Genomic DNA, 21768 nt, shown 5'->3' on the forward strand with positions numbered 1-21768 from the left:
TTTCTCAAAAGCAGGGTTTCTCAGCCTCAACAGTATTGACATTGGGGCTGGATAATTCTTTGTTACGGGGGGGGGGGGTGTCCTGTGCGCTGTAGCATGTTTAGCAGCATCCGTGGCCTCTGACCAGTATATGCCAACAGCACCTCCCCTGTTGTGATGACCAAAAATGTCTTCAGACGTTGCCAGATGGTTCAGGCGCGAGATCACTCTGGGTGAGAACCACTTTCGAAATAAAAAATTCTTAAACTCTTTGGTCTCAGGACCTTTGAAAAGTCATTGAAGACCTCAAAGAACTTTATGTGGGTCATCTTTATCAGCTTTTACTGTATTAGAATTTAAAGCTGGTAAAGCTTAAAAATTCGTTTAAGACTGGAAATAATAAACCTTATTAACATAATAATATAACGAAAAGTAACTATTTTCCAAAATAATAAATAGTGAGAGGAGTACCATTGTCACGTCTTTCCACCTTTTTAATGTGAGACGTTATGAAGGCATTTACATTTAATCTGTTGTGGAATATTGGTTTAGCTGACATATATGAAGAAAATTCAGCCCTTACACAGGTATGTAATTCTAAAACGGAAGAGTATTTTAATGCCTTATCAGATGACTGTGCATATTCTTTGAGATTATATCAAAACTCAACAAGTGGAAGTTTCTTAGATCAGTTGCACTGTAGAATCTGAAACCATACCAGAGAGATTTTCGGTCTGTTACATTAAAATCCTTCGGTCTGTGGGAGCGCCTGGGTGGCTCAACTGGTTAAGCAGCTGGCTCTTGGTTTAGGCTCAGGGCATGATGATCTCTCAGGGTCATGAGTAGGGGAGTCTGCTTGAGACTCTCCCTTTGACCCTTTGCCCCTCCTCACCCCTGTGTGCACACGTATGCACATGCTTTCTAAATAAATAAGCAAATACATAAATAGAATCTTTAAGAAAAAAGCCTTCTCCTTAGGTTGCTGGCTTTTCTTGAAAAATTCAAAGGTCAGGCAATCTTGAGGCTGCATTCCTCTATGGCTATAACTGGCTGGAGCTCAGTAGCAGTTTGTTCTTTAAAAGGGTTATATGTTCTCCAGTCAGCCCGTCACTCTGACAGGTTTCCCTCATTTGCTTTGTCCTGGCCCCTGTTGTATTTGAGAGGCTGAATTGTATCCTGGTAAGGAGTACAGTCTCTGGAGCCAGAGTACCTGGCTGGGATTCAGATCCATGATCCCACTCTTGATTGCTGTGTACCTTCAGGATAGTTAGTTTTTCTGTAGTTTTATCTGGATAATAAGGATAACAACAATACCTCTTTGATAAGATAGTTAAAAGGATTAGAAGAGCCACTAAATGTAAAACCCTTAGGATAGCCCCTGGCCCAGAGTAAATTTAGCTCTGTTAGCTATTGTTGGAGTTCAAACGGCATACATTTGGCTAACATTTCTGTAGCTCACACTGTGTATCAGGCAATGGGCCAAGCCCTCCACACAGATCTATCTCATTAATCCTAACATAACACTATAAAACAGGTGGGGTTATTTTCTCAGTTTTGCAGAGGAGAGGATACAAGTGAGAGAGGTTAAGTTACCTGCCTGAAGGCACTCTGCTAGTAAGTGGTAGTGACATCAAGAGTTGAACCTTTGCACTTGTATGCCAAGCCTGTGGTTTTGAATGCTGTGCTGCCTCATGCTACATCTGCCTCTAAAATAGGTCTAATTACAGAAGTGGCAGGCTTGGGTAAATGGAGATTAGTGCTCTTAATGTTTTCGTAAGTGATTTGAGGAGAGTATGCATATAAATATCTCAAATTTATGTATGACATCATTTCCTTCCAGTAGTGAAGCACCAAACCAATGAGGGTAAACTGCAGGCAACTTTTTTTGTCCAGATGGAGTGAGAGAGCGGAAGAGTGACTACTCCCTTTCTTTCTTTCTTTCTTTTTTTTTTTTGGAGAGCGAGAGCTTGTGAGGGTGGAGACAGAGAGAGAGAATCTTAAGTAGGCTCTACACCCAGCAGAGCCAAACCAGGGCTCAGTCTCATGACTCCTGAGCATAACCTGAGCTGAAACCAAGAGTAGTAATCAGTGCCCCTGATTACTACTGACTTTTAGAGTAGGTAAATGTAAAATAAAACAATGAAGAAAAATAACAGACTGCATGATGTGCTTCAAGATATTTAGTAAGGACTTGAGAGTCATTTTGGTGTATTATTTGAAGGTCAAAAAGGTCAGCAAACATTTCAAACCCATTAGGATAACTGTTACTTAAAAACAACACAAGACCATGGACTCTAGGCAGCCAGGGTCAGTGAGGGATCTCAAGATGGCTGGGCAAAAACTTGCTCTAATAACTATTGACTGGGTAGCTTTTGGGGAGATCATACCCCAAAACCAGAAGGCCATTGCTAACTCCCTAAAATCTTGGAATGAGACACTTACCTCCAAGTTGGCCACTGTCCCTGAGAAACCTCCTACTATCGACTGGGCTTACTATAAGGCCAATGTGATGAAGGCTGGCTTGGTAGATGACTTTGAGAAGAAGTTCGATGCCCTGAAGATTCCTGTGCCAGAGGATAAATACATTGTTCAGGTGGATGCTGAAGAAAAAGAAGATGTGAAAAGTTGTGCCAAGTTTTTGTCTCAAAGGCCAGGATTGTGGAATACAAGACACAGCTGGAGAAGCTAAAGAACCTAGTTTCATTTGATCAGATGACCATTGAGGACCTGAATGAAGCCTTCCCAGAAACCAAATTAGACAAGAAGTATCCCTGTTGGCCTCACAAGCCAATCAAAAATTTATAAACTTGAGGTGGGGAAAGAGCGCTGGCCCTCGAATTATAAACGCTGGACATTAAAAAAAAAAAAAAGACCAAAACAAAACAAAATAATAGGTGTTGGTGAGGATGTGGAGAAATTGGAAGTCTAGTGCAGTGTTGGTTGGTGGGAATGTAGGATGGCACAGCCACTGTGGAAAACAATACTCAGAAATAGTTTTCAGTTCCTCAGAAAAGTAAACAGAATTACTGTATTATCCAGGAATTTCATTTTTCGGTATAAACGCCAAAGAATTGAAAGCAGGGAGTTGAGCAGATAATTTGTACACTCATGTTCATAATAGCATTATTCACTATAGCCAAAGATTGGGAGCATGAATGGACAAACAAAATATGGTATATACATAAAACAGAATATTATTCAGCCTTAAAAAGGAAATTCTGACACATGCCACAAAATATGTATTGAACCATGAAGACATTATGATGAAATAAGCTAATCATAAAAGGACAAATGTTGTATGAGTCCATATATATGAGGTACTTAGAGTAGTTGAACTCCTGAAGACAGAAATAGGGTCTCTAGAGTTAGAATCATGGTTGCCAAGGACAGGGGAGAGGCAGGAATGGAGATTTATTATTTTGTACAGAATTTCAGATTGGGAGGATGTAAAAGTTTTGGAGATGGGTGGTGGTGATACTTGCATAACAATGTGAAAATGTGAATGTATTTAATGCCACAAAACTCTACACTTGAAAATGATTTAAAAACCCAGCAAAATGCCAGGCATATCTAGGAGAAAATTAATGAAGACAAAATGGAAAATGCTTTTCTTTCCTGTGTAATGTGGTGGGGCAGACTCACTTAAAATTCATAGTAGTATTTTGGCCTCCCCACTTTGGGGTAAGAGGAATACAAGTTGATTTTAGGCTCCAGGCCTAGCTCCTTGCATTATTAGCAAGTCATTATGTCTCTCTGATCCTCATCTGTAAAAAGGGTTTATATAATCCTTATTTCACAAGCAGAGATATATGTGAATGAATTTCTGTGCTGAGAATAATGCTAATTATTTTCATCTTTGGGAAAAGCAAAACAGACTTCATTTCCCATTCACTGAAGTGGCTGGCTATGTGGCCCACAGGCTGAGCCTCTGTATTTCCATGCCTGCTCTTAAAACTCAGCAGAGATACGGGCCACACAAAAAGTTTGGCTTCACACAGTGGTGATATATACACTGCAAAGAAGGAGTAAATAGGCTAAAAAGATTTAAGGCGTGCTGAATAATTTTCCTTTTGTTTCTGTAAGTTAAAAAAAAAAAACCCAACTACAGCAATATAAAAGCGATTAAAAAAAAAGATTTTATTTATCTACTTGACAGAGATCACAAGTAGGCAGAGAGGCAGGCAGAGAGAGAGGAGGAAGCAGGCTCCCTGCTGAGCAGAGAGCCTGACGCAGGGCTCTATCCCAGGACCCTGAGACCATGACCTGAGCTGAAGGCAGAGGCTTTAACCCACTGAGCCACCCAGGCGTCCCTAAAAGGGATATTTTAAAAAAGATTTTATTTATGTGAGAGAGAGCAGGAGCGGGGGTGTGGCAGAGCGGGGAGGGAGAAGCAGGCTCTCCGCTGAGCAGAGGCTCCAACCCAGGACCCTGGGATCAGGACCTAAGCCAAAGTTAGATATTTAACTGACTGATCCACCCAGATGTCCCTACAATATAAAGGGTTATTAACTAAAATTGCTCTTTCCAAGAGATAACCTCTGTTAAACATTTTGATTCTGCTCTTCCATTTACAGATTTGTGTGTGTGTACATACGTATATGTTTTATTAAAATGTATCAGGGTGCTGATTGAATCAGTAGAGCATGTGACTCTTGATCTCAGGCTTGTGAGTTCAAGCCCCACACTGGGTGTGGAGATTACTTACAAATAAAATCTTTTAAAAAATGTATCATGCTATTCATACTCTTGTGCTACCTAAAATAAGAGTTAGAAACATTAGGGCAAATTCATGAATGATGTGTACAAGGAACTAGAACATTCTGAGGGTTATGTATACCTAATATATGACATACTGGGTAAGTGTTTTTACATATTTATATCTATACTGACAATGACCCTGTGAGATATTTGGTATTTTCTTCATTTTAGAATCATAAAACTGAGGTTAGAGAAGTAGAGTAACTCACCCAAGGACACATGGATGGTGCATCTAGGCACTTTTCTTCCAGAACTTGTACTTCATGTACCCTTCTATAGTACCACCTTTATTGACTAGGACTGCAAATCCTGGATCTAATCCCATTCTGCCATTTTTAAAAAGAAAATATTGTTTTGAATAGTTAGTACAGTCACAAACACTTTTTGTGATTATTCCATGTCAGTACAGACAGAAATGCCTCATGCCTCCCCCCATCATAATATATGGTACATACATGAACAATAAACCTTCTTGTATTTTTGTTGTGGTAAAATATAATAACATAAAATTTACCATTTTTACTGATTTAACTATTCCTTTCAGTTGTATAAAGTACATTTGCATTGTTATTGTTATACAACCATCATCACCATTCATTTCCAGGAGTTTTTTTCATCTTGCAAAGCTGAAACTCTGTTTCCGTTAAACAACATCCTCGCCCCCTCTGCAGCTACCTTCTACTTTATGTCACTATGAATTTGACTACTCTAGATGCCTCATATAAGTGGAATTGGACAGTATTTGTCCTTTCGTGTTTGGTTTATTTCACTGAACAGTAATTTTAACCTGACTTCTAATGATGGACTTTTAAATGGTTTAGTTTCTTGCTCTTCAGACAATGTGCTGCAGGAGTATTTGAAGGATCAAGTTTTAGAATGCTCTCTTAGTCCTGTCCTCTCCTTGCCTGAATTTCTGAGGAAGCCCAAAACAAATTCTTTTCCTTCTGGGCCTCAGCTTTTCTGGGCTATAAAATAAGAATAATTATTTAATTATAATTTAATTTATATTTAATTTAATTAATAATTATAATTATTTAAAATTTAAATAATTACTTTTGTTACAGTATGCTATGAGGGCTTGTATAGTTTTTGCTTCTATTAGAAGAACCCTTTGAAAAGAGTATTTATTTATTTTTAAATTTAAAAATTTTAAAAATTTTTAAAAATTAGCCCAATTCAGGGCTCGAACTCATGACCCTGAGATCAAGACCTGAGCTGAGATAAAGATGCTTAAACTGACTAAGCCACCCAGGCATCCTGAAAGAGTACTCTTTTTTTTTTAAGATTTTGTTTGTTTATTTAACAGATCACAAGTAGGCAGACAGGCAGGCAGAGAGAAATTGGGGGTAAGCAGGCTCCCCACCGAGCAGAGAGCCCGATGTGGGTTCGATCCCAGTACCCTGAGATCATGACCTGAGCTGAAGACAGAGGTTTAACCCACTGAGGCACCCAGGCATCCCAAGAGTACTCTTTTAAATATAAAGCTTCTTTGTAACTTCAAAACTGTTGCCGCAGTGTGATTATAGTACATTTTGGGATGAATTGGTGAGTTTAGTGCGGAATTAAATCAACCCCAAATGACCAGCAACAGAGTAGCTTATGTTCCTTTGGAGTTCTCAGATGAATTAAAGCTAAACAGTCATTCATGAGTAAACCAGGCTTAGAAGCCCTGTCCTCTGCTTGTCGCTTGCTTGGTCCTGGTGCCAAGCAGAAAGGCCTTGCCTTCCTATGAGGTCTCTGTGCTCCCCAGGAGCCCTAGAGAGACTGGGGATAACCAACCTTGCAGAAGGACCGAACTAGCCAGCGCTCAGAGCTGGCTTTATGGATCCTTCTCTCCACTTGATTATATGCAGGTCCAACAGTCTCTCTGCGTGGAAGCACACAATACATCTCCGCTCCTTTGAATTTTTCTAGATGATTCACAGAGAGAGGAGAACTACCCAGTTTTTTTCAGGTTCTGAACTGATTTATCCTTGTTCCACTAGCCCTCCTTTGCTTTGTGGGGTCAGAGATTTGGCCACAGCTGTTATGCTCCCTCTACTGGCTCTAAAGCAGCTCCGCAATTTCAGGTGATAACCTAGTTTGCACCCACTGTGGTTTTTGACAACACATGGTTGAAAAGTGTTGTCTTTGCACAGAATTCTTAATACCTTGCCTAAGGAAATGTGTCTGTGTGTGGGGGGGTGTGCCTTATATCTTCTGACACTAAGCTCGAGGGCAAAGTGTAAGAAACAGGCCCTGCCATAGCCATGATTTCTGACTCAGTGATTCCAATCTCCTATGGACTTGGGCTGTCATCATCGTGTTAGATACTAAGGACACATCATTTTGCTCGAGGCATTCTACAAATAACCACGTATTTTAAATTGCTAAGCATTATTTGGCAAAATTAAATCATCATATGAATGTCTAGTATGAACACTAACGATAATGCCAGAGAATAGTTATGTCTTTAAGTGCATAGGTGTAGATATTATTTTCCTTTTTATTAAACTTCTTTTTTTTAAGCTGCTCCAATTCAGGAGAGGTTGTGCTACCTGGCATTGGTCTGATTGAATAAGTAGAAGTTCCATCAGTTCTATATTTCTTTGCCATGAGTAAACCAGCCCTTCCTGGGGAGTCTTGTTTTCATTTTTCTTTTTCTATCAACATTTTCTAAAATTTTTATTTAAGTCAGCTCTACATCCATTGTGGGGCTCAGACTCACAACCCCCAGATCAAGAGTTAAATGCTCTTCTGACTGAGCCAGCCAGCTGCCCCTCTATTGTGAACATTTTAAAAATCCAAAATGTTTTATTTTATAGAAATGTTCAAGCATTCACAACATTGTAGTATACCCATCTGTAATAATTACCAACATTTTATTGATCACCTATTCCCCCCTACCTTTTTATTTCTCGAATATTTTAAAGGAAATTCGAGACATATCAGTTCACCTATTTCACTATGTATCCCTAATTGATGAGCACTTTTTTATCTCTTTTTAACAGCACCATAATGCCATTATTATACTTAAGAAACATGACAGTACTAGGGCGCCTGGCTGGTGTAGCTGCTAGAGCATGTGACTCTTGATTTTAGGGTCATGAATTCAAGTCCCAACTTGGGTGTGGAGCGTACTTAAAATAAGAGATATAACACAACAGATGAATGGATAAAGAAGATGTAGTATAGATATACAATGGAATACTATGCAACCATCAAAAGGAAATGAAATCTTGTCATTTGCGATGACAACGACGTGGCTGGAACTCTTGGAGGGTATTATGGTTAGTGAAATAAGTCAGAGAAAAACAATTATATGATCTCTCTGATATGAGGAAATTGAAAGGCAACATGGTGGGTTTGGGAGGTAGGAAAGGAATAAATGAAACTAAGATGGGATCTGGAGGGAGACAAACCATAAGAGACTCTTAATCTCACAAAACAAACTGAGGGTTGCCGTGGGGAGGAGGGTGGTAAGGAGGGTGGTGGGGTTATGGACATTGGGGAGGGTATGTGTTATGGTGAGTGCTGTGAAGTGTGTAAGCCTGACAATTCACAGACCTGTACCCCTGGAGCAAATAGTCCATTATATGTTAATAAAAAAATTAAAAATTATATTAAAAAATAAGAGATATAACAATGCTTCCTTAATAACATAAAACAAAAATAGAGAGATGAGCATTGAGTAATGTATAGAATTGTTGAATTGCTATATTGTACACCTGCAACTAATATAATATGTATGTTAAATATACTGAAATTTTAAAAAATTAATTAAAAAAGCAAAGAAAGTAATTGGGTTTGACAAAATGTTGACAGTTTATTAAATTTGCTTGTAGCCTTTTTTTTTTTAAACAGAACTTTATAGATACAGTCGAAGTCCCCTTTTACTAGATGTGTTTATCTACAATTTATGGTATTTATATATTTAAAAATGTAAACTTAATGTTATCTTTTACATATCCTTCTGAAACTTCATTACTTACCATTAGGTTTTCAAGATTTACTCGTGTTGTTACACATATTCCTAGTTCATTTTAACTGCTGTATGGTGTTCTATTTGGTTGTGTTCTAGTGGAACTTACTAATTTATATATTAGTGAATAGTTAGGTTGTCCATGGGTTTGTTTGCTTTTTTGCTACTATAAACAGGGATGCAGTGAACATTCTTGTGCATTTCCTTGTGCCACTTTTGTAAGAATGTATGTAAATTATAATATGCATTCCCCTGATTATTTTTTAAAAGATTTTATTTATTTATTTGACAGAGATCACAAGTAGGCAGAGAGGCAGGCAGAGAGAGAGGGGGAAGCAGGCTCCCTGCTGAGCAGAGAGCTCGTTGGGGGGCTCTATCCCAGGACCCTGGGATAATGACCTGAGCCGAAGGCAGAGGCTTTAACCCACTGAGCAACCCAGGCGCCCCTCCCCTGATCACTTTAGAGGTTGAGATGCTCTGTTACATTTTTTGGCTATATGGATTTTCTCTTCTGTGAGTTGTCATATTTGCCTCTTTTCCTAATGGTTTTAAGAATTGATTCATAGTAATTCTTTGAATATTTTGGCTCCTAAGCCGTTGTCAGTTTTGTGTATTGTTAAAATCTTTCAACTCAGGCTGTCCTGAGTCCCTTGTTCCCTCCCTTGTTCCTGGCCCCTTAGTTTACTCCAGTTTAGTCAGCTTCTATTTTTATTCCTATGCTCCCTTGTTCTATTCTAATCTACACATTTTTGAGTTATGTTACCAAGATGGGGGATCCCTTCAGTTGTCCATTAGATGAACCGCTTTCTCATTTACGGTTTATTTTTGGTTCTGTAAGGTAGGCAACCCAGAATAGTGGTTAAGAATGGAGGCTATAGGGGTGCCTGGGTGTCTCCGTCAGTTAAGCGTCTGCCTTTGGCTCAGGTCATGATCCCAGGGTCCTGGGATTGATCCCAACATCACATTGGACTCCCTGCTCAGCAGAGGGTCTGCTCCTCCTCCTCTCTCTGTGTGCCTCTCTGCCTACTTGTGTTCTCTCTGTCAAATAAATGAGTAAAATCTTAAAAAAGAATGGTGACTGTAGAGTCTTAACTGTTTGCTTTTGAATCTTAGCTCAACCACATTACTTAATGTGTGTGACCATGGCAAGTTACTTAACCTTCTTGTATACTTGGCTGTATAATCTATAAAACCCTTAAGGGTAGAGCTGTTATGATCCGCATTTTATATTTGATGAAACTCAGGCTCAGAGAGATTAGATTAGAAACATGAGTAAGTAGAAGAAACATGTGGACCTTTTTATCTTTTAATTTTACACTTTTGGTAGAGGCGTGGGTACAGAGAAATACTTCTGCAATATAGGATACACAGTAGCAAAAACCATGCCTCAGTGTTGGGGAAAAACAGTAAGAGTAGAACTATGGAGAACTAAAGTGCCCACTGCCTGTTAAGAATCTATTAATAGGTTAAAAAATTCCTTTGTGTCATTATTCATTAAAATAAAACAAAAACACACACTTCTATTTTTATGACTTTAACGTAAAAGAGATACAGAATTTTTCTTAAGGTTTTTTTTTTTTTTTTTTTTTTTTAAGTAATCTCTGCACACAACATGGGGCTTGAACTCATAACCCTGAAATCAAGAATCATGTTCTCCACTGACTAAACCAACCAGGTGCCTCAAGATACAGAATTTTTAGATAAACATCCCAGGCCAGAGAACTCATAGTTGAAACAGGCAAATCATAAATACAGGAACTGAGCCACACTAAAGGGTTCAGTTTGATAGACAATGAAGGGGGAGGGGGACATAGAACTTGATTTTGACAAAGAAAGAAGGAACCGAAGGAGCAAAAGCAACTTCTTTCTAGGGGAGGGAGAATAACTTTGACTTAGCTACTGTACCGTCTTTGATTTTTTTTTATTATTATAAAAGGAAATATGTTTATGACAAAAAGTCAAGTACTACAAGAAGGTATAAAGTAAAAATTAAAATACAGAAGTTTCCCAAAAGAATTAAAAGAATCCCAAAAGAATTACAAGATGGAATTGGGAGGGAGACAAACCATAAGTGACTCTTAATCTCACAAAACAAACTGAGGGTTGCTGGGGGGAGGGAGGTTGGGAGAAAGGGGTGGGATTATGGACATTGGGGAGGGTATGTGCTTTGGTGAGTGCTGTGAAGTGTGTAAATCTGGTGATTCACAGACCTGTACCCCTGGGGATAAAAATATATGTTTATAAAAAATTAAAAATTAAAAAAAAAAAAAGAATCCCAAAAGAATTAAAAGCAGGGACTTGAACAGATACTGGTATATCCGTGTTGTTAGCAACATTATTCAGAATAGCCGACAGGTGGAAACAACCCAGATGTCTATCAGTTGATAAATGGATAAACAAAATATGGTGTGTGTAAGTGTGTATAACAAAATATTATTTAGCCTCAAAAAAGAGTGGAATTCTGATACATGCTTCAATATGGATGATCTTTGAAGATATTATGCAAAATGAATAAAAAAGACAACTATCGTATGATTCCACTTATATGAGTTACCTAGAACAGTTAAATTCATAGAGGCAGAAAGTAGAGTGGTGGTTACTGGGGATGGGAGAAGTTATTGTTTACTGGGTACAGAGTTTCATTTTGGGATGATGTGAAGATTCTGGGGATGGATAGTGGTGGTGGTTGCACAATAGTGCAGATATACTGAATTGTATAGTTAAAAATGGTTAGTATGGTAAATTTCACATTATATGTAAATTTTCCACAGTGAAAAAGTTTCCCAACTCTAGCCTGGAGGTGGTGTCCACTATAAACAATTATTTTTAAAGATTTTATTTATTTATTTGTAAGAAAGAGAGAAAGAAAGTACACAAGCAGGCAGAGAGGCAGGCAGAGGCAGACAGAGAGGCAGGCTCCCTGCCGAGCAAGGAGCCCTATGTGGGACTCCATCCCAGGACCCTGGGATCATGACCTGGGCCAAAGGCAGCAGCTTAACCCACTGAGCCACCCAGGCGTCCCCACTATAAACAGTTTTTATAATAGCCAGATAAGTAGGAGAATATAAGCATATATATGCAAATATGAACATGTTAGTTCAAAGTCTGCTCTTTGAGGGCACTCAGTTAGGTTTTGGGGACTCCGCAGTGTACAAAATTGACAAAGTTCCTTCAGTCATGGAGCTTTTTAAAATTTTGTTTTACACAAAATGAAGTTTGATACACATATTGTTTTATACCTTACATTTCCCCTTAATAAAGATGGACACATTTCCAAGTTAGTTCTTACAGATTTACTGATTTCATGGCTGCACGGTATGCCCTTATATGGATGTGTATAATTTGTGGCTGTTGGATGGAATGGAGGAGGGAAAGAAGAGGTACAGAGAGCTGTGGTTTGCTGCTCGTGTTTGCCCCTTTTGTAACTTAAATTTTTATTGGGAGAATAGTATAGGCTTGTTGTAGAAAGTTAGTGCCAAATATATCAAATAAAAGTAAAAACCCTCCAATCTGTTTTTTCCCCGTCTTTCAATCCTGTTCCCTGAAAATAGTTACCACTGCTAATCATTGTTAACACTTGAAAGTTACTCATCTTTCAGACATTTTTAATGCATCTGCAAATATAAAAAATACATAGAATATACATCTTCTCATTTGTTAGAAGCTGGCTCATGCAGTATAATACTGCTCATTTAATTCAGATGATTGTGAGTTATGCAGAGGGAAGAGCTGGCCTGGGCTTTATGAGAGCTAGGCTCTGTCTAGATAGTGCCTGGGGCAGGCAGTTCCTTAGTTGTCACTTGCATGCTGTTCCATAGTCAATGAGGTCACATTAAGGAGAGAAAACTAGTATGCTAGAAGTATTACCGTGGAGTTCTTTGGTTGCAAGCATTAGAAACCAGCTCAGCTTCTGTTAGACAAAAAATGGTGGGTGGGTGGGGATGGTGGTGCCTGGGTGGCTCAGTCAGTTAAGCAGCTGCCTTGGGCTCAGGTCATGATGTCAGGTCCTGGGATAGAGTCCCAGGTCAGGCTCCCTGCTCAGCAGAGAGCCTGTTTCTCCCTCTCCTTCTGCCTGCCACTCTGCCTATTTGTGCTCTCTATCTCTCTGTCAAATAAATAAATAAAATATATATTTTTTTAAAATGGGGGGCTTTATAGAAGGATTTTTAGGTAGCAAGTAAAGAAATATTTATTTAAAAAATCTTTAAAGATGTTATTTATTTATTAGAGAGAAAGAGTACGAGCATGGGGAGCAGCCGAGGGAGAGGGAGAAGCAGGCTTTCTATTGATCAGGGAGCCCGATGCAGGGCTCTGTCCCAGGACCCTGGGATCATGACCTGAGCCAAAGGCAGATGCTTAACCAACTGAGCCATCCAGGTGCCCCAAGTGAAGAAATATTTAAACTGAGTCTCTGGAAAGTCAGGAATAGGGTGGCTCTGAGGGTTTCAATATCAGTGTTTATCCCTTTCCATTTCTATATGTCCACGTTTTTCTGGGGAAAAGTGAGTGGCTTAGAGATTGTGTGTCTACTGATGGTTAAGGGGGTAGAGTCCTGGGTTTATGTGCCCCATGAGAATCTTACAGAATTGGGGAGTTGCAGTTTTGGAAAGGATGGGATTCAGGGCTGGCAAAACTGAGTGTCAGCCTTAAGTGTCAGTCATTTTAACCCTAGATTCTTAACTCCCCTCTCAAGGAGGAGATGACCGCCGGGTTCTGCTATGGCACATGGAACAAGCTATCCACTCCAGAGTCAAGCCCATACAGCTGAAAGGAGAGCACCATTCCAACATATTTTGCCTGGCTTTCAACAGTGGGAACACCAAAGTATTCTCTGGAGGTGAGGAGAAGGAGATTTCTACTTTGGGCAATTCACCGTGGCTGAGATTTTAGATAAAGGAGTGCTAAAATAACTCCTTGTTTTTCTTTATTTCACTGAGCTGTAGAATTACTGGTTTCCCATAGCTGTCTTTTCTGCATTACAGCAGTTTAGACGGGTATAGGAGCGCAGTTCTTCCCTCTCTCCCTTCCTCCTTCCTTCCTTCCTTCCTTCTGTTCTTTTGATTCTTCACTGTCATTTGTTTGTTTTTGGTAGAAAACTTCCTACATTGCAGTCTGGCATGTAGAAACACACACACATATTTAAAATAGTACTTAACCTTACTCTGTGTGGTACATTTTGATTTTTTTAAAAAGCTACTTTATTCTTAAAGAACTTAAAGTTTGTGACTCAAATTGATGTCATGATCCATGGATGGCTCCTGTTCGAAAAACGTTGTGTTAGGGTACAATTAGAATGGCTTGGGCTCAAGCCAGCCTCTCGGTGGTCCTTATCAACCACACTCCTTTCTGACCACAACATTTCTAGTTCTGACCTCTCTTTTGCACTGCAGATTTTGCCATGAATATCTAGCTATGTGTTCTAAAAGCAATTTAAGTGCGGCAGATCTTAAAGCCAAGAGTATTAGTCTTCCTCCTGTACAAATATTTCCTCATGTTCCCTGGATTCCTTTTCTCAGTTACTGTCAGCATTCACATAAATGATTTAAGCTATTAAATTTAACTTTCAGAAATTGCTAATATTGAAGCACTTTTAACTAAAAAATGACACTTCCACATAGATCAGCTTAACAGAAATCTTGAAGTCATCCTCAAACCTTCCTTTCTTTCATTTACGTATCTTGTCACTCACCAACTAGACTTGCAAGCTTCTCATATTCATCCTTTACTTTCTGTTCTCTTTTTGTACCTACTGCCCTGGTTTGGGTCCTTACCTTTGATCTGGACTGTTGCAGTGGCCTTTGTGATTTCTGCAACCTGTCTGTAACTCTCCTTATTTATTACAAGTTTTCTTTTAAAAATAAAGTTTAACTGTGTCAGCCTCTGACCCTACAGTGTCCTCAGGATGAAGTGTAAACTTCTACTTCTTGAGTCTCATTTCCCTCCCCAGCATCTTGTACTCTAGCCCACTAAACCACTAGCGATCTTAGGTGCCCTTGTATCATTTGCTCTTGCTCTTCCTTCATGGATCATGATTAATTGTCCAGTCCCCACTAATTCCCCTAAGTCTTCCACTGGTAAGAGTTTTGAGTTACTGGAGTTTCTGTTCAGATATCTTCTTCCCCATAAAAACGTTCTCCTTTTCTGCCATGTACTTTCAAACCCACTCCTGAAGGAAATATTATTTCCTTTTTCTGTGTCCCCATTATAGAGCATATCACTACAACATAACTCATTTTGTCATTATTAGTTGCTGCATAGATGGACTGGAAGTTCTTTCAGGGCCAGGCAGAATCTTCCTCTTCCTCTTCTTGTATCCCCAGCACCTCAGCTGTGCCTGTTACCTAGGAGGCATTAGTCTGTGTTTGATTACTTGGTACGCACCCACAATAGAGTTTATAGCCAGAGATCTAGGATGTCCTGGGCCACACCTCTACTGCTTCTGTTACTTTCTATTGAAGTGACTGTTGGTTGTGCTTTCAGTGTAGAGTGGGAATTTTTTTACTTTTCTTTTCATATTCAGGTTTTTATGTTTGGTTATATAAGCACTTTGAAGGCAGGACTACACATATTGTGAATGTAGTATTTTTAGATTTCTTGATGGAATAAAGAAAAATGCAATAGAAAGAAGTTGTGGATAAAAATTTTCCCATCACTTATAATCACACAATCACCAGATTTTAATGTTGTGAGATGATAAGGATATGAATATCAGGAGATACTTATTAGGCACTTACTAAGTGCTCGGCCCTATTCTGAATGGTTTTGCGAATGTACTCTTACCTTTGCAATGACCCTATGAAGTAGGTACAATTATCCTTATTTTATAGATAAACAAACTGAGGCATAGGTTATCTGTATTCTAAGTCTCACAGTTGTTTTGCTTAAAAAAAAAAAAAAAGCTAGCTTGGATGAATTAATTTGCCCATGATCATTTACTCCTTTATGTTTCTTAATGGCCACAGTTTTTTGTTTTTTTAATTTCATATATATATATATGTATATATGTACATATATATGTATATATTATAATCCATTTAGTAATTCATTTTGGAAAGCACCTAATTGCTACTAGGCTTTTGAAAATTCTTTTATATCTTTCTGAAATTATTTTTATAAAACTTTTTTCTAATTAATACTCCTAATTTATATTAACATTGACTTTGTTCATATGCTTTCTGAAAACTTGAAAATTTCATATTGTGATATGGACAGGTAGCACTTTGCAGGAATTATCAAATGTCTACTTTTCTCCCTTACAGGAAATGATGAGCAAGTTATCCTCCATGATGTCGAAAGGTAAATAGATTGTTGGTATGTGAAGGTGACTGACTCCGGTTTTCACATGAAGAAAGGCAAATATCTCTTTAGACAGAAGTAGTTGTTTTTTGAAGGAAATAACATGAAGCCAGCAGTCCTTTTCTGAAACAGATTTCTGTAATAATTTTGAAATAAAATTTTGATTAAGGAAAGAATTTGTAAAGTTGGAATGAACTTAGACTATTTAGGTGAAAATTTAAAGGAAGAGGTTGGAAGAGAAGAAAACAACAGCATAATAATAACTAATCTTTATGTGGGGTACTATTCTAAGTGCTTTACATGTGTTCATCAGTTTCATCCTCACAGTGATTCTATAAAGCTGTATGATTCTAGTGTCATTGTGGTTGAGGAAACTGAGGTGTAGAAAATTAGGTAACTTAGGGTCAGGTGGTACTGGGATTTGAACTTGGGCTGCCTGGTCCCAGGGCCATGCTCTTGCTCACATACCAGACAGCCACATCAATCCTCTTCTTCCCCTGCTGATACCAGATCTGACTGCTTTGAAGTTCGCTTGTTTTTGAAAATCAAGCACCACCCCCCAGCTCTGTACAGAAGCAGATAAATTCCGCAGGAAGTGAAAACACTAAACTCATCTATTGAATCACTTTTTCAACTATGCTCATTTAGTGCAAAAAAACAAACCATGAAATCTATAAAAAGCTTTTCTAATGAATTTTTATTTTTTACCTGAAAGTTGGGTACCTACTTTTTAAAGAAATACAATATCCTTTGGGTTTCGCTCGATTGACTTTTTGCTGAAAATGAGGGAGAGCCCTACGTGAGGAACTTGAGGGCTGGGACTCTGCAGTCTTTGTGTGCATGTGTGTGCCTGTGTGCCTCTTTCTGCTCTCTGTCTCTCAGCAGCGAGACCTTGGATGTGTTTGCTCACGAAGATGCAGTATATGGCTTGTCAGTGAGTCCGGTGAATGACAACATTTTTGCCAGCTCCTCAGATGATGGCCGGGTTCTCATCTGGGACATCCGGGAGTCTCCCCATGGAGGTAGGGTCAAAGGGCTGTTGGACTGTGTTGAAGAGTTTGATGTCAGGTTCATTGCAGAAGCAGTTTATGACCTGAGTAACCTGCGTGGGAGAGTTGGAAAGGGAGAGACAGCTCTCATGGTGGGGCATAGATGTGTGTTTGTAGACGTCCCATCATGTGCGTAAGCCAGAAGTGAGGCACCTTTCTTAGGCCTTCTCAGTCGCTTGTGAGCCTCCATAAACCTTGGGCCTGTCGGAAACGCCACCGTATGTTGGTGTTCAGTGGCCTCAAGGAATAGAAGATGCAGGGCTTCACTGTAGAGGGCAGCTACCAGGGGCCAGCTCCGTATGGTGCTGACACACACAGTTCTTGGTTATTCACAGAGAACGGGGGTGTTCTGGTGTTTGTGTATAGAAACTGAAAACGATGGCAGATGCACCCCGTTTAAGGGGGATTGTCCAGGTGAGTTCCTCCTCTAGGAGTGCCCTTTGGGCTTCTGAAGTATAAAATGAAGGATTGTTTTGTTGAATTTCTCTGAAGTTTTTCAGGAAACACATCTTTTCAGCTTGTTTCCTGAGTAAAGTGTTCACTCTCTAACTCTGTTTTTGTTCAAAGACTTTCCTCCAGCATCACCCTCGGTGTTCCCCCTGCCCCCACCTTCAGTGCAGCTTTGTCTTGATCATACCTGTGTACACAGAATTACTCTCCTGCCTGTCTTGTCTGACAGGATCTGGATCTTATTATTCTATAGTCAAAGCGTTTAACATGCAGAGCTGTGCCTCATCACAGAGACTCGGGCTATAGGAAAAGCTTGTTTCTGGGGTCAGGCAGATAAGGTAGCTGCAAGGAGCAGCTGGGGTTGAGTCACCATGTCCTCTGTCTGGACTGCCCAGAGTCTCTGCTGTGTCCCATGTGGAAATCCTAGACTGGGCAGTGCTTTCTGTCTGTTGCTTCTAAACACTTGCCACACAAAAGTATGTCCTGGGTAGCAGAATGATTCCTTCCTTGCCTGGAGCCCACTAATACAGGCAGCGGCCTGCAGGGTTTCTGAGTGAAGTTGATTAGGAGCTGGCTGGATGTAAGAGTTCAGGTGTTAGGTTCCTTTTTTCCCTTTCTTTTCTTCTTCTTCTTCTTCTTCTTTTTTTTTTTTTTTAAATATTCCAATACTGGGGATGAAATCATAGAATTCTAGTCTGAGGCTCTTAGATTGTTTAGGGAGCAATTTAGAGAGAACACTGTGCTATTGTTTTTCCTCACCTTCAATTTTCTCATTGTTTTTCTTTGTCTTTATTAAATCTTTGTGTAGTTTTCAAAACTTTTAATTTCTAAAACTAATAAATTTGGATTAAGGTATAATAATCCTATCAGTAATCGGTTGTGAGTTTTTTCAGCTCATGTGGAATTCAGTCTTACTTACTGTAAAACAGCTTACCTTCCCAGTTCCTGTGACCGTTTCCGTTTGTCACAGGATCTGAAGAGGTAGAATACTCAGTGTTTCTGAGTATTATAGCTTCCAGTTTGTTTATATGTGATAGAGTTGCTGTTTTCAGACGTAAGTGTGTGCAGAGAATGAGCAGGGGTGACTGCTGGGGTGATGTACTACTTTGGGGCTCCAGCTACTAGGATGGTTTCTACAGGGTCACATTCCTGCTTTGACTGCCTCTGGCCCAGAGGCACTGAATGAGCTCTGGGGCTGATTGTCATTTCTCTATTCACAGAGCCCTTCTGCCTGGCAAACTATCCATCCGCTTTTCACAGTGTCATGTTTAACCCTGTGGAGCCCAGGTTATTGGCCACAGCCAATTCAAAGGAAGGAGTGGGACTCTGGGATATTCGAAAACCTCAGAGGTGAGCCCCATTTATTCATATGGTGTTAAAACTTGCCCCTGCCTCAACTTTCAGGTGATGTGATCAGCAGGGTTGTGAAAACCTGTTTGACCATTGATCTCAGTTGGCCATCTCCTGACATATACTGGTGCCTGTGAAGCCAGGGGAGCCCTGTCCCCAAGAGACAGGCAGTCTGAGAAATCCACACTCCTTGCTGAGGGACTCATAAATTGTAATCTGACTCTAGACAAGTCAGTTCTAGGCAAATAGATGAGAACCTCCCTTCAGTACTGCCTTCTGTCTTTAAGCCCAGAGTTCCCCAGATGCCTGGGAACTCTTGCAGGGGGGATGGAGGAGACGGAGGAGGAGAGTTTGTTAAACTCCTAGCCACTGAACCAGGGATTCTTAGCTCTAGGCAGGAGAGGTTTTCTACATGGCTTTGAGAGAACTGTGAATCCACCAAATTGTGTGGAAATTATATTATGTACCCATCTAAGTGCATTTTTCTGTGAAGGGAGTTTATTTTTGTTTTGTTTTGTTTTGTTTTAAGTGTCTCAAAGAAACCAGTGGCTAAGACAATAAAGGTTAAGAGCCACTGCTCTATAGTGTTAGGGACCTAATGTATTTTCCCTTCTGATTGCATTATTAAAAGAGTACACTTAAGACAATCTTCAACCAATGATATACAAGTCACTAATGGGAGAATTTCAGGCATCACAAAGGGAAATGTGTAGGTGGAGGTGAGTAGGAGGCTTTTTCATGTTCCTTAAAGCCCATGGACAACTTTTTATGGCACCTGTACTTAAAGCTAGCTTTGCTTAATAAAAGACTTACATGCATTGTCTGCTCTTCTGGAAATTCTGCATGGAGGTAACTTCCTACTTTGTAAAGCAGTATTGCAGAAGAATATCATGGAAAGTAAGCGAGGTTATGATTTATTTCATGGATCTCGATGAAAAAGGGGGAGCAGCAGGCAGAGGGAGAGGGAGAACACACAAGCACACACAATTTTCCATGCAATGGGGCTCCATCCCAGGACTCTGGGATCAGGACCTGAGCTGAAAGCAGATGCTTAACTGCCTGAGCCACCCAGGTGCCCTTTAAGATTTCATTTTTAAGTAATCTCTTCACTCAATGTGGGGCTCGAACTCTCAACCCTGAGATCAAGAGTCCTATGCCCCACTGACTGAGCCAGTCAGGCACCCCCTCTAGCACATTCTTTTAATGGCTGCATGATGTTCCATTTATATGGTGTATCTAACAGCCAGGACTTCTTGTTTCCAGTTTGGGCATTATAAACAGTGCGTTGCCTTGAGCTTGATTGGCACAGCTATCTTGGCCTACCTTTGCAAAAATATCTATAGGAAATTGCTGTATCAAATGGTGTATGCTTTTCTATTTTTTGATAAAAATGGTCACATTGTCTTGTCACCACAAGACTGTAGTGATTTACAAACCTACCAACTATGCATGACTACATATTTTTCCAGACCCTTGCCAACACTTACAGTGTCTTATGGGGGGAAATATTCTCTTCCTGTTTTGCTTATGTCTTTAATTATGGGTGAGGTTATATGGTTTCCTTGGTAACCTGTAGTTTTCAAAGCCCATATGGGAGAAAAGTCATCTAATAAGGCTAATTGATATTCTTAACTGATTCCTTTCTTGGAATAAAAAGAAGGAGCACAGTGGACTAGGATGTTTTTACCTGTTTCTTTCAACTCTTCTAAGGTTCTTTGGGGTTCTATGGGAATGAGGCAGAAAAGGAGCATGAAATATTCTTGGGGTCCTGTTCTTCATCTGCTGGTATTTTGGGACTAAATTACAGATCTTTTCTGTTTGAATTCTCTCAGTATAAATTGGTGTTGGGAAGGAAAAGAGGGTGCTTTGTCATTTCCGTGCAGGATTGATAATGCTGAGTTGGCAGTAGATGATTTGTCTCCTGAACACAGCTGCCTAGAAACCTCAACCTAGATCATGGGGCAATTCTGAATCCCCTGGGACGACAACCCTGGAACAAGGTAGATCTGTTCTAAGGGATACTTAAAGTCTACAGAGATATTTTAGGAAATTTGTGAACCCCTTAAAATTGCAAGTAAAATTGTGTGTGCTTGTGTATTCAACTGAGTACACATGGGATTGGGAAAGAGTTTTTACTAGGTTCTCCTAGAGACCTTTGACCCACAAGAAGAAAAAGTTATTCAGCGTATTAATGGCTCTATATTTATTTATTTACTTATTATTATAATTTTTTTAAGATTTTATTTATTTACTTGACAGAGATCACAAGTAGACAGAGAGGCAGGTGGGCGGTGTGGGGGGCGGGGTGGGAAGCAGGCTCCCTGCTGTGCAGAGAGCCTGATGTGGAGCTTGATCCCAGAACCCTGAGATCATGACCTGAGTGGAAGGCAGAGGCCTAACCCACTGAGCCACCCAGGCGCCCCTCTGCTGATGTCTTTTTGCAGCCATCCTATTCTTTGTCACTGCCAACATCCCAGTTATGTCTTGCTTGGACTGGTGCAATGGCCTCTGAATAGGTTTCAGATCTGCCATCTTCTAACATTGAGGGAGTTCAGAAAAAGTAAAGATTCCCCTGCTGTTACTCAGCTTGTCTCATCCTTTTCATTCCCTGTTTCAGCTGACTGTTCACACACCACCTCTCTCCCTTCTTGTATCTTTAATTTCTGTCACTTGCTGTCAGAAACTGTTCTGTGATAGGTAATAGTGTCTTGCTTTGACAAGGATAAGAAGGAGAGTGATTTTTTCCTACTCAATAATAAAACTAGGGCAAGCCAGGAATTCCTATAAAGACTTACCTTATAAGATGGTGTTTTCACGTGGTGTGTAAATGATACATATGAAATTGGGCACCGAGTGCAAATTCCTACTATTTTTTTTTTTTAAAGATTTTATTTATTTATTTGACAGACAGAGATCACAAGTAGG

The 21768-nt window shown here is 39.7% G+C and overlaps 1 protein-coding gene and 1 pseudogene across 5 annotated transcripts in view; both read left to right on the forward strand.

Moving 5' to 3' along the window:
* The window catches only part of DCAF5 (DDB1 and CUL4 associated factor 5), a 100284-nt gene that overhangs the window by 13401 nt on the left and 65115 nt on the right, over positions 1-21768 (forward strand). For 2 of the 4 annotated variants that reach the window (XM_082733978.1, XM_082733976.1), the window contains exons 2-5: positions 13392-13535; positions 15958-15994; positions 16877-17016; positions 18714-18843. In XM_082733978.1, the coding sequence (XP_082590104.1) occupies positions 13424-13535; positions 15958-15994; positions 16877-17016; positions 18714-18843 (419 nt within the window). In that variant the 5' untranslated portion in view covers positions 13392-13423. The remainder of the gene's footprint in view (positions 1-13391; positions 13536-15957; positions 15995-16876; positions 17017-18713; positions 18844-21768) is intronic. The other 2 variants (XM_082733979.1, XM_082733977.1) reach the window with 1 other exon arrangement.
* LOC309866342 (ATP synthase subunit d, mitochondrial pseudogene) lies at positions 2102-3944 on the forward strand (annotated as a pseudogene). Its single transcript has one exon. The product of its transcript is annotated as an ATP synthase subunit d, mitochondrial pseudogene (transcript).

The sequence above is a fragment of the Mustela nivalis genome (assembly GCF_964662115.1).
Source record: "Mustela nivalis genome assembly, chromosome: 6".
NCBI lineage: Eukaryota > Metazoa > Chordata > Mammalia > Carnivora > Mustelidae > Mustela > Mustela nivalis.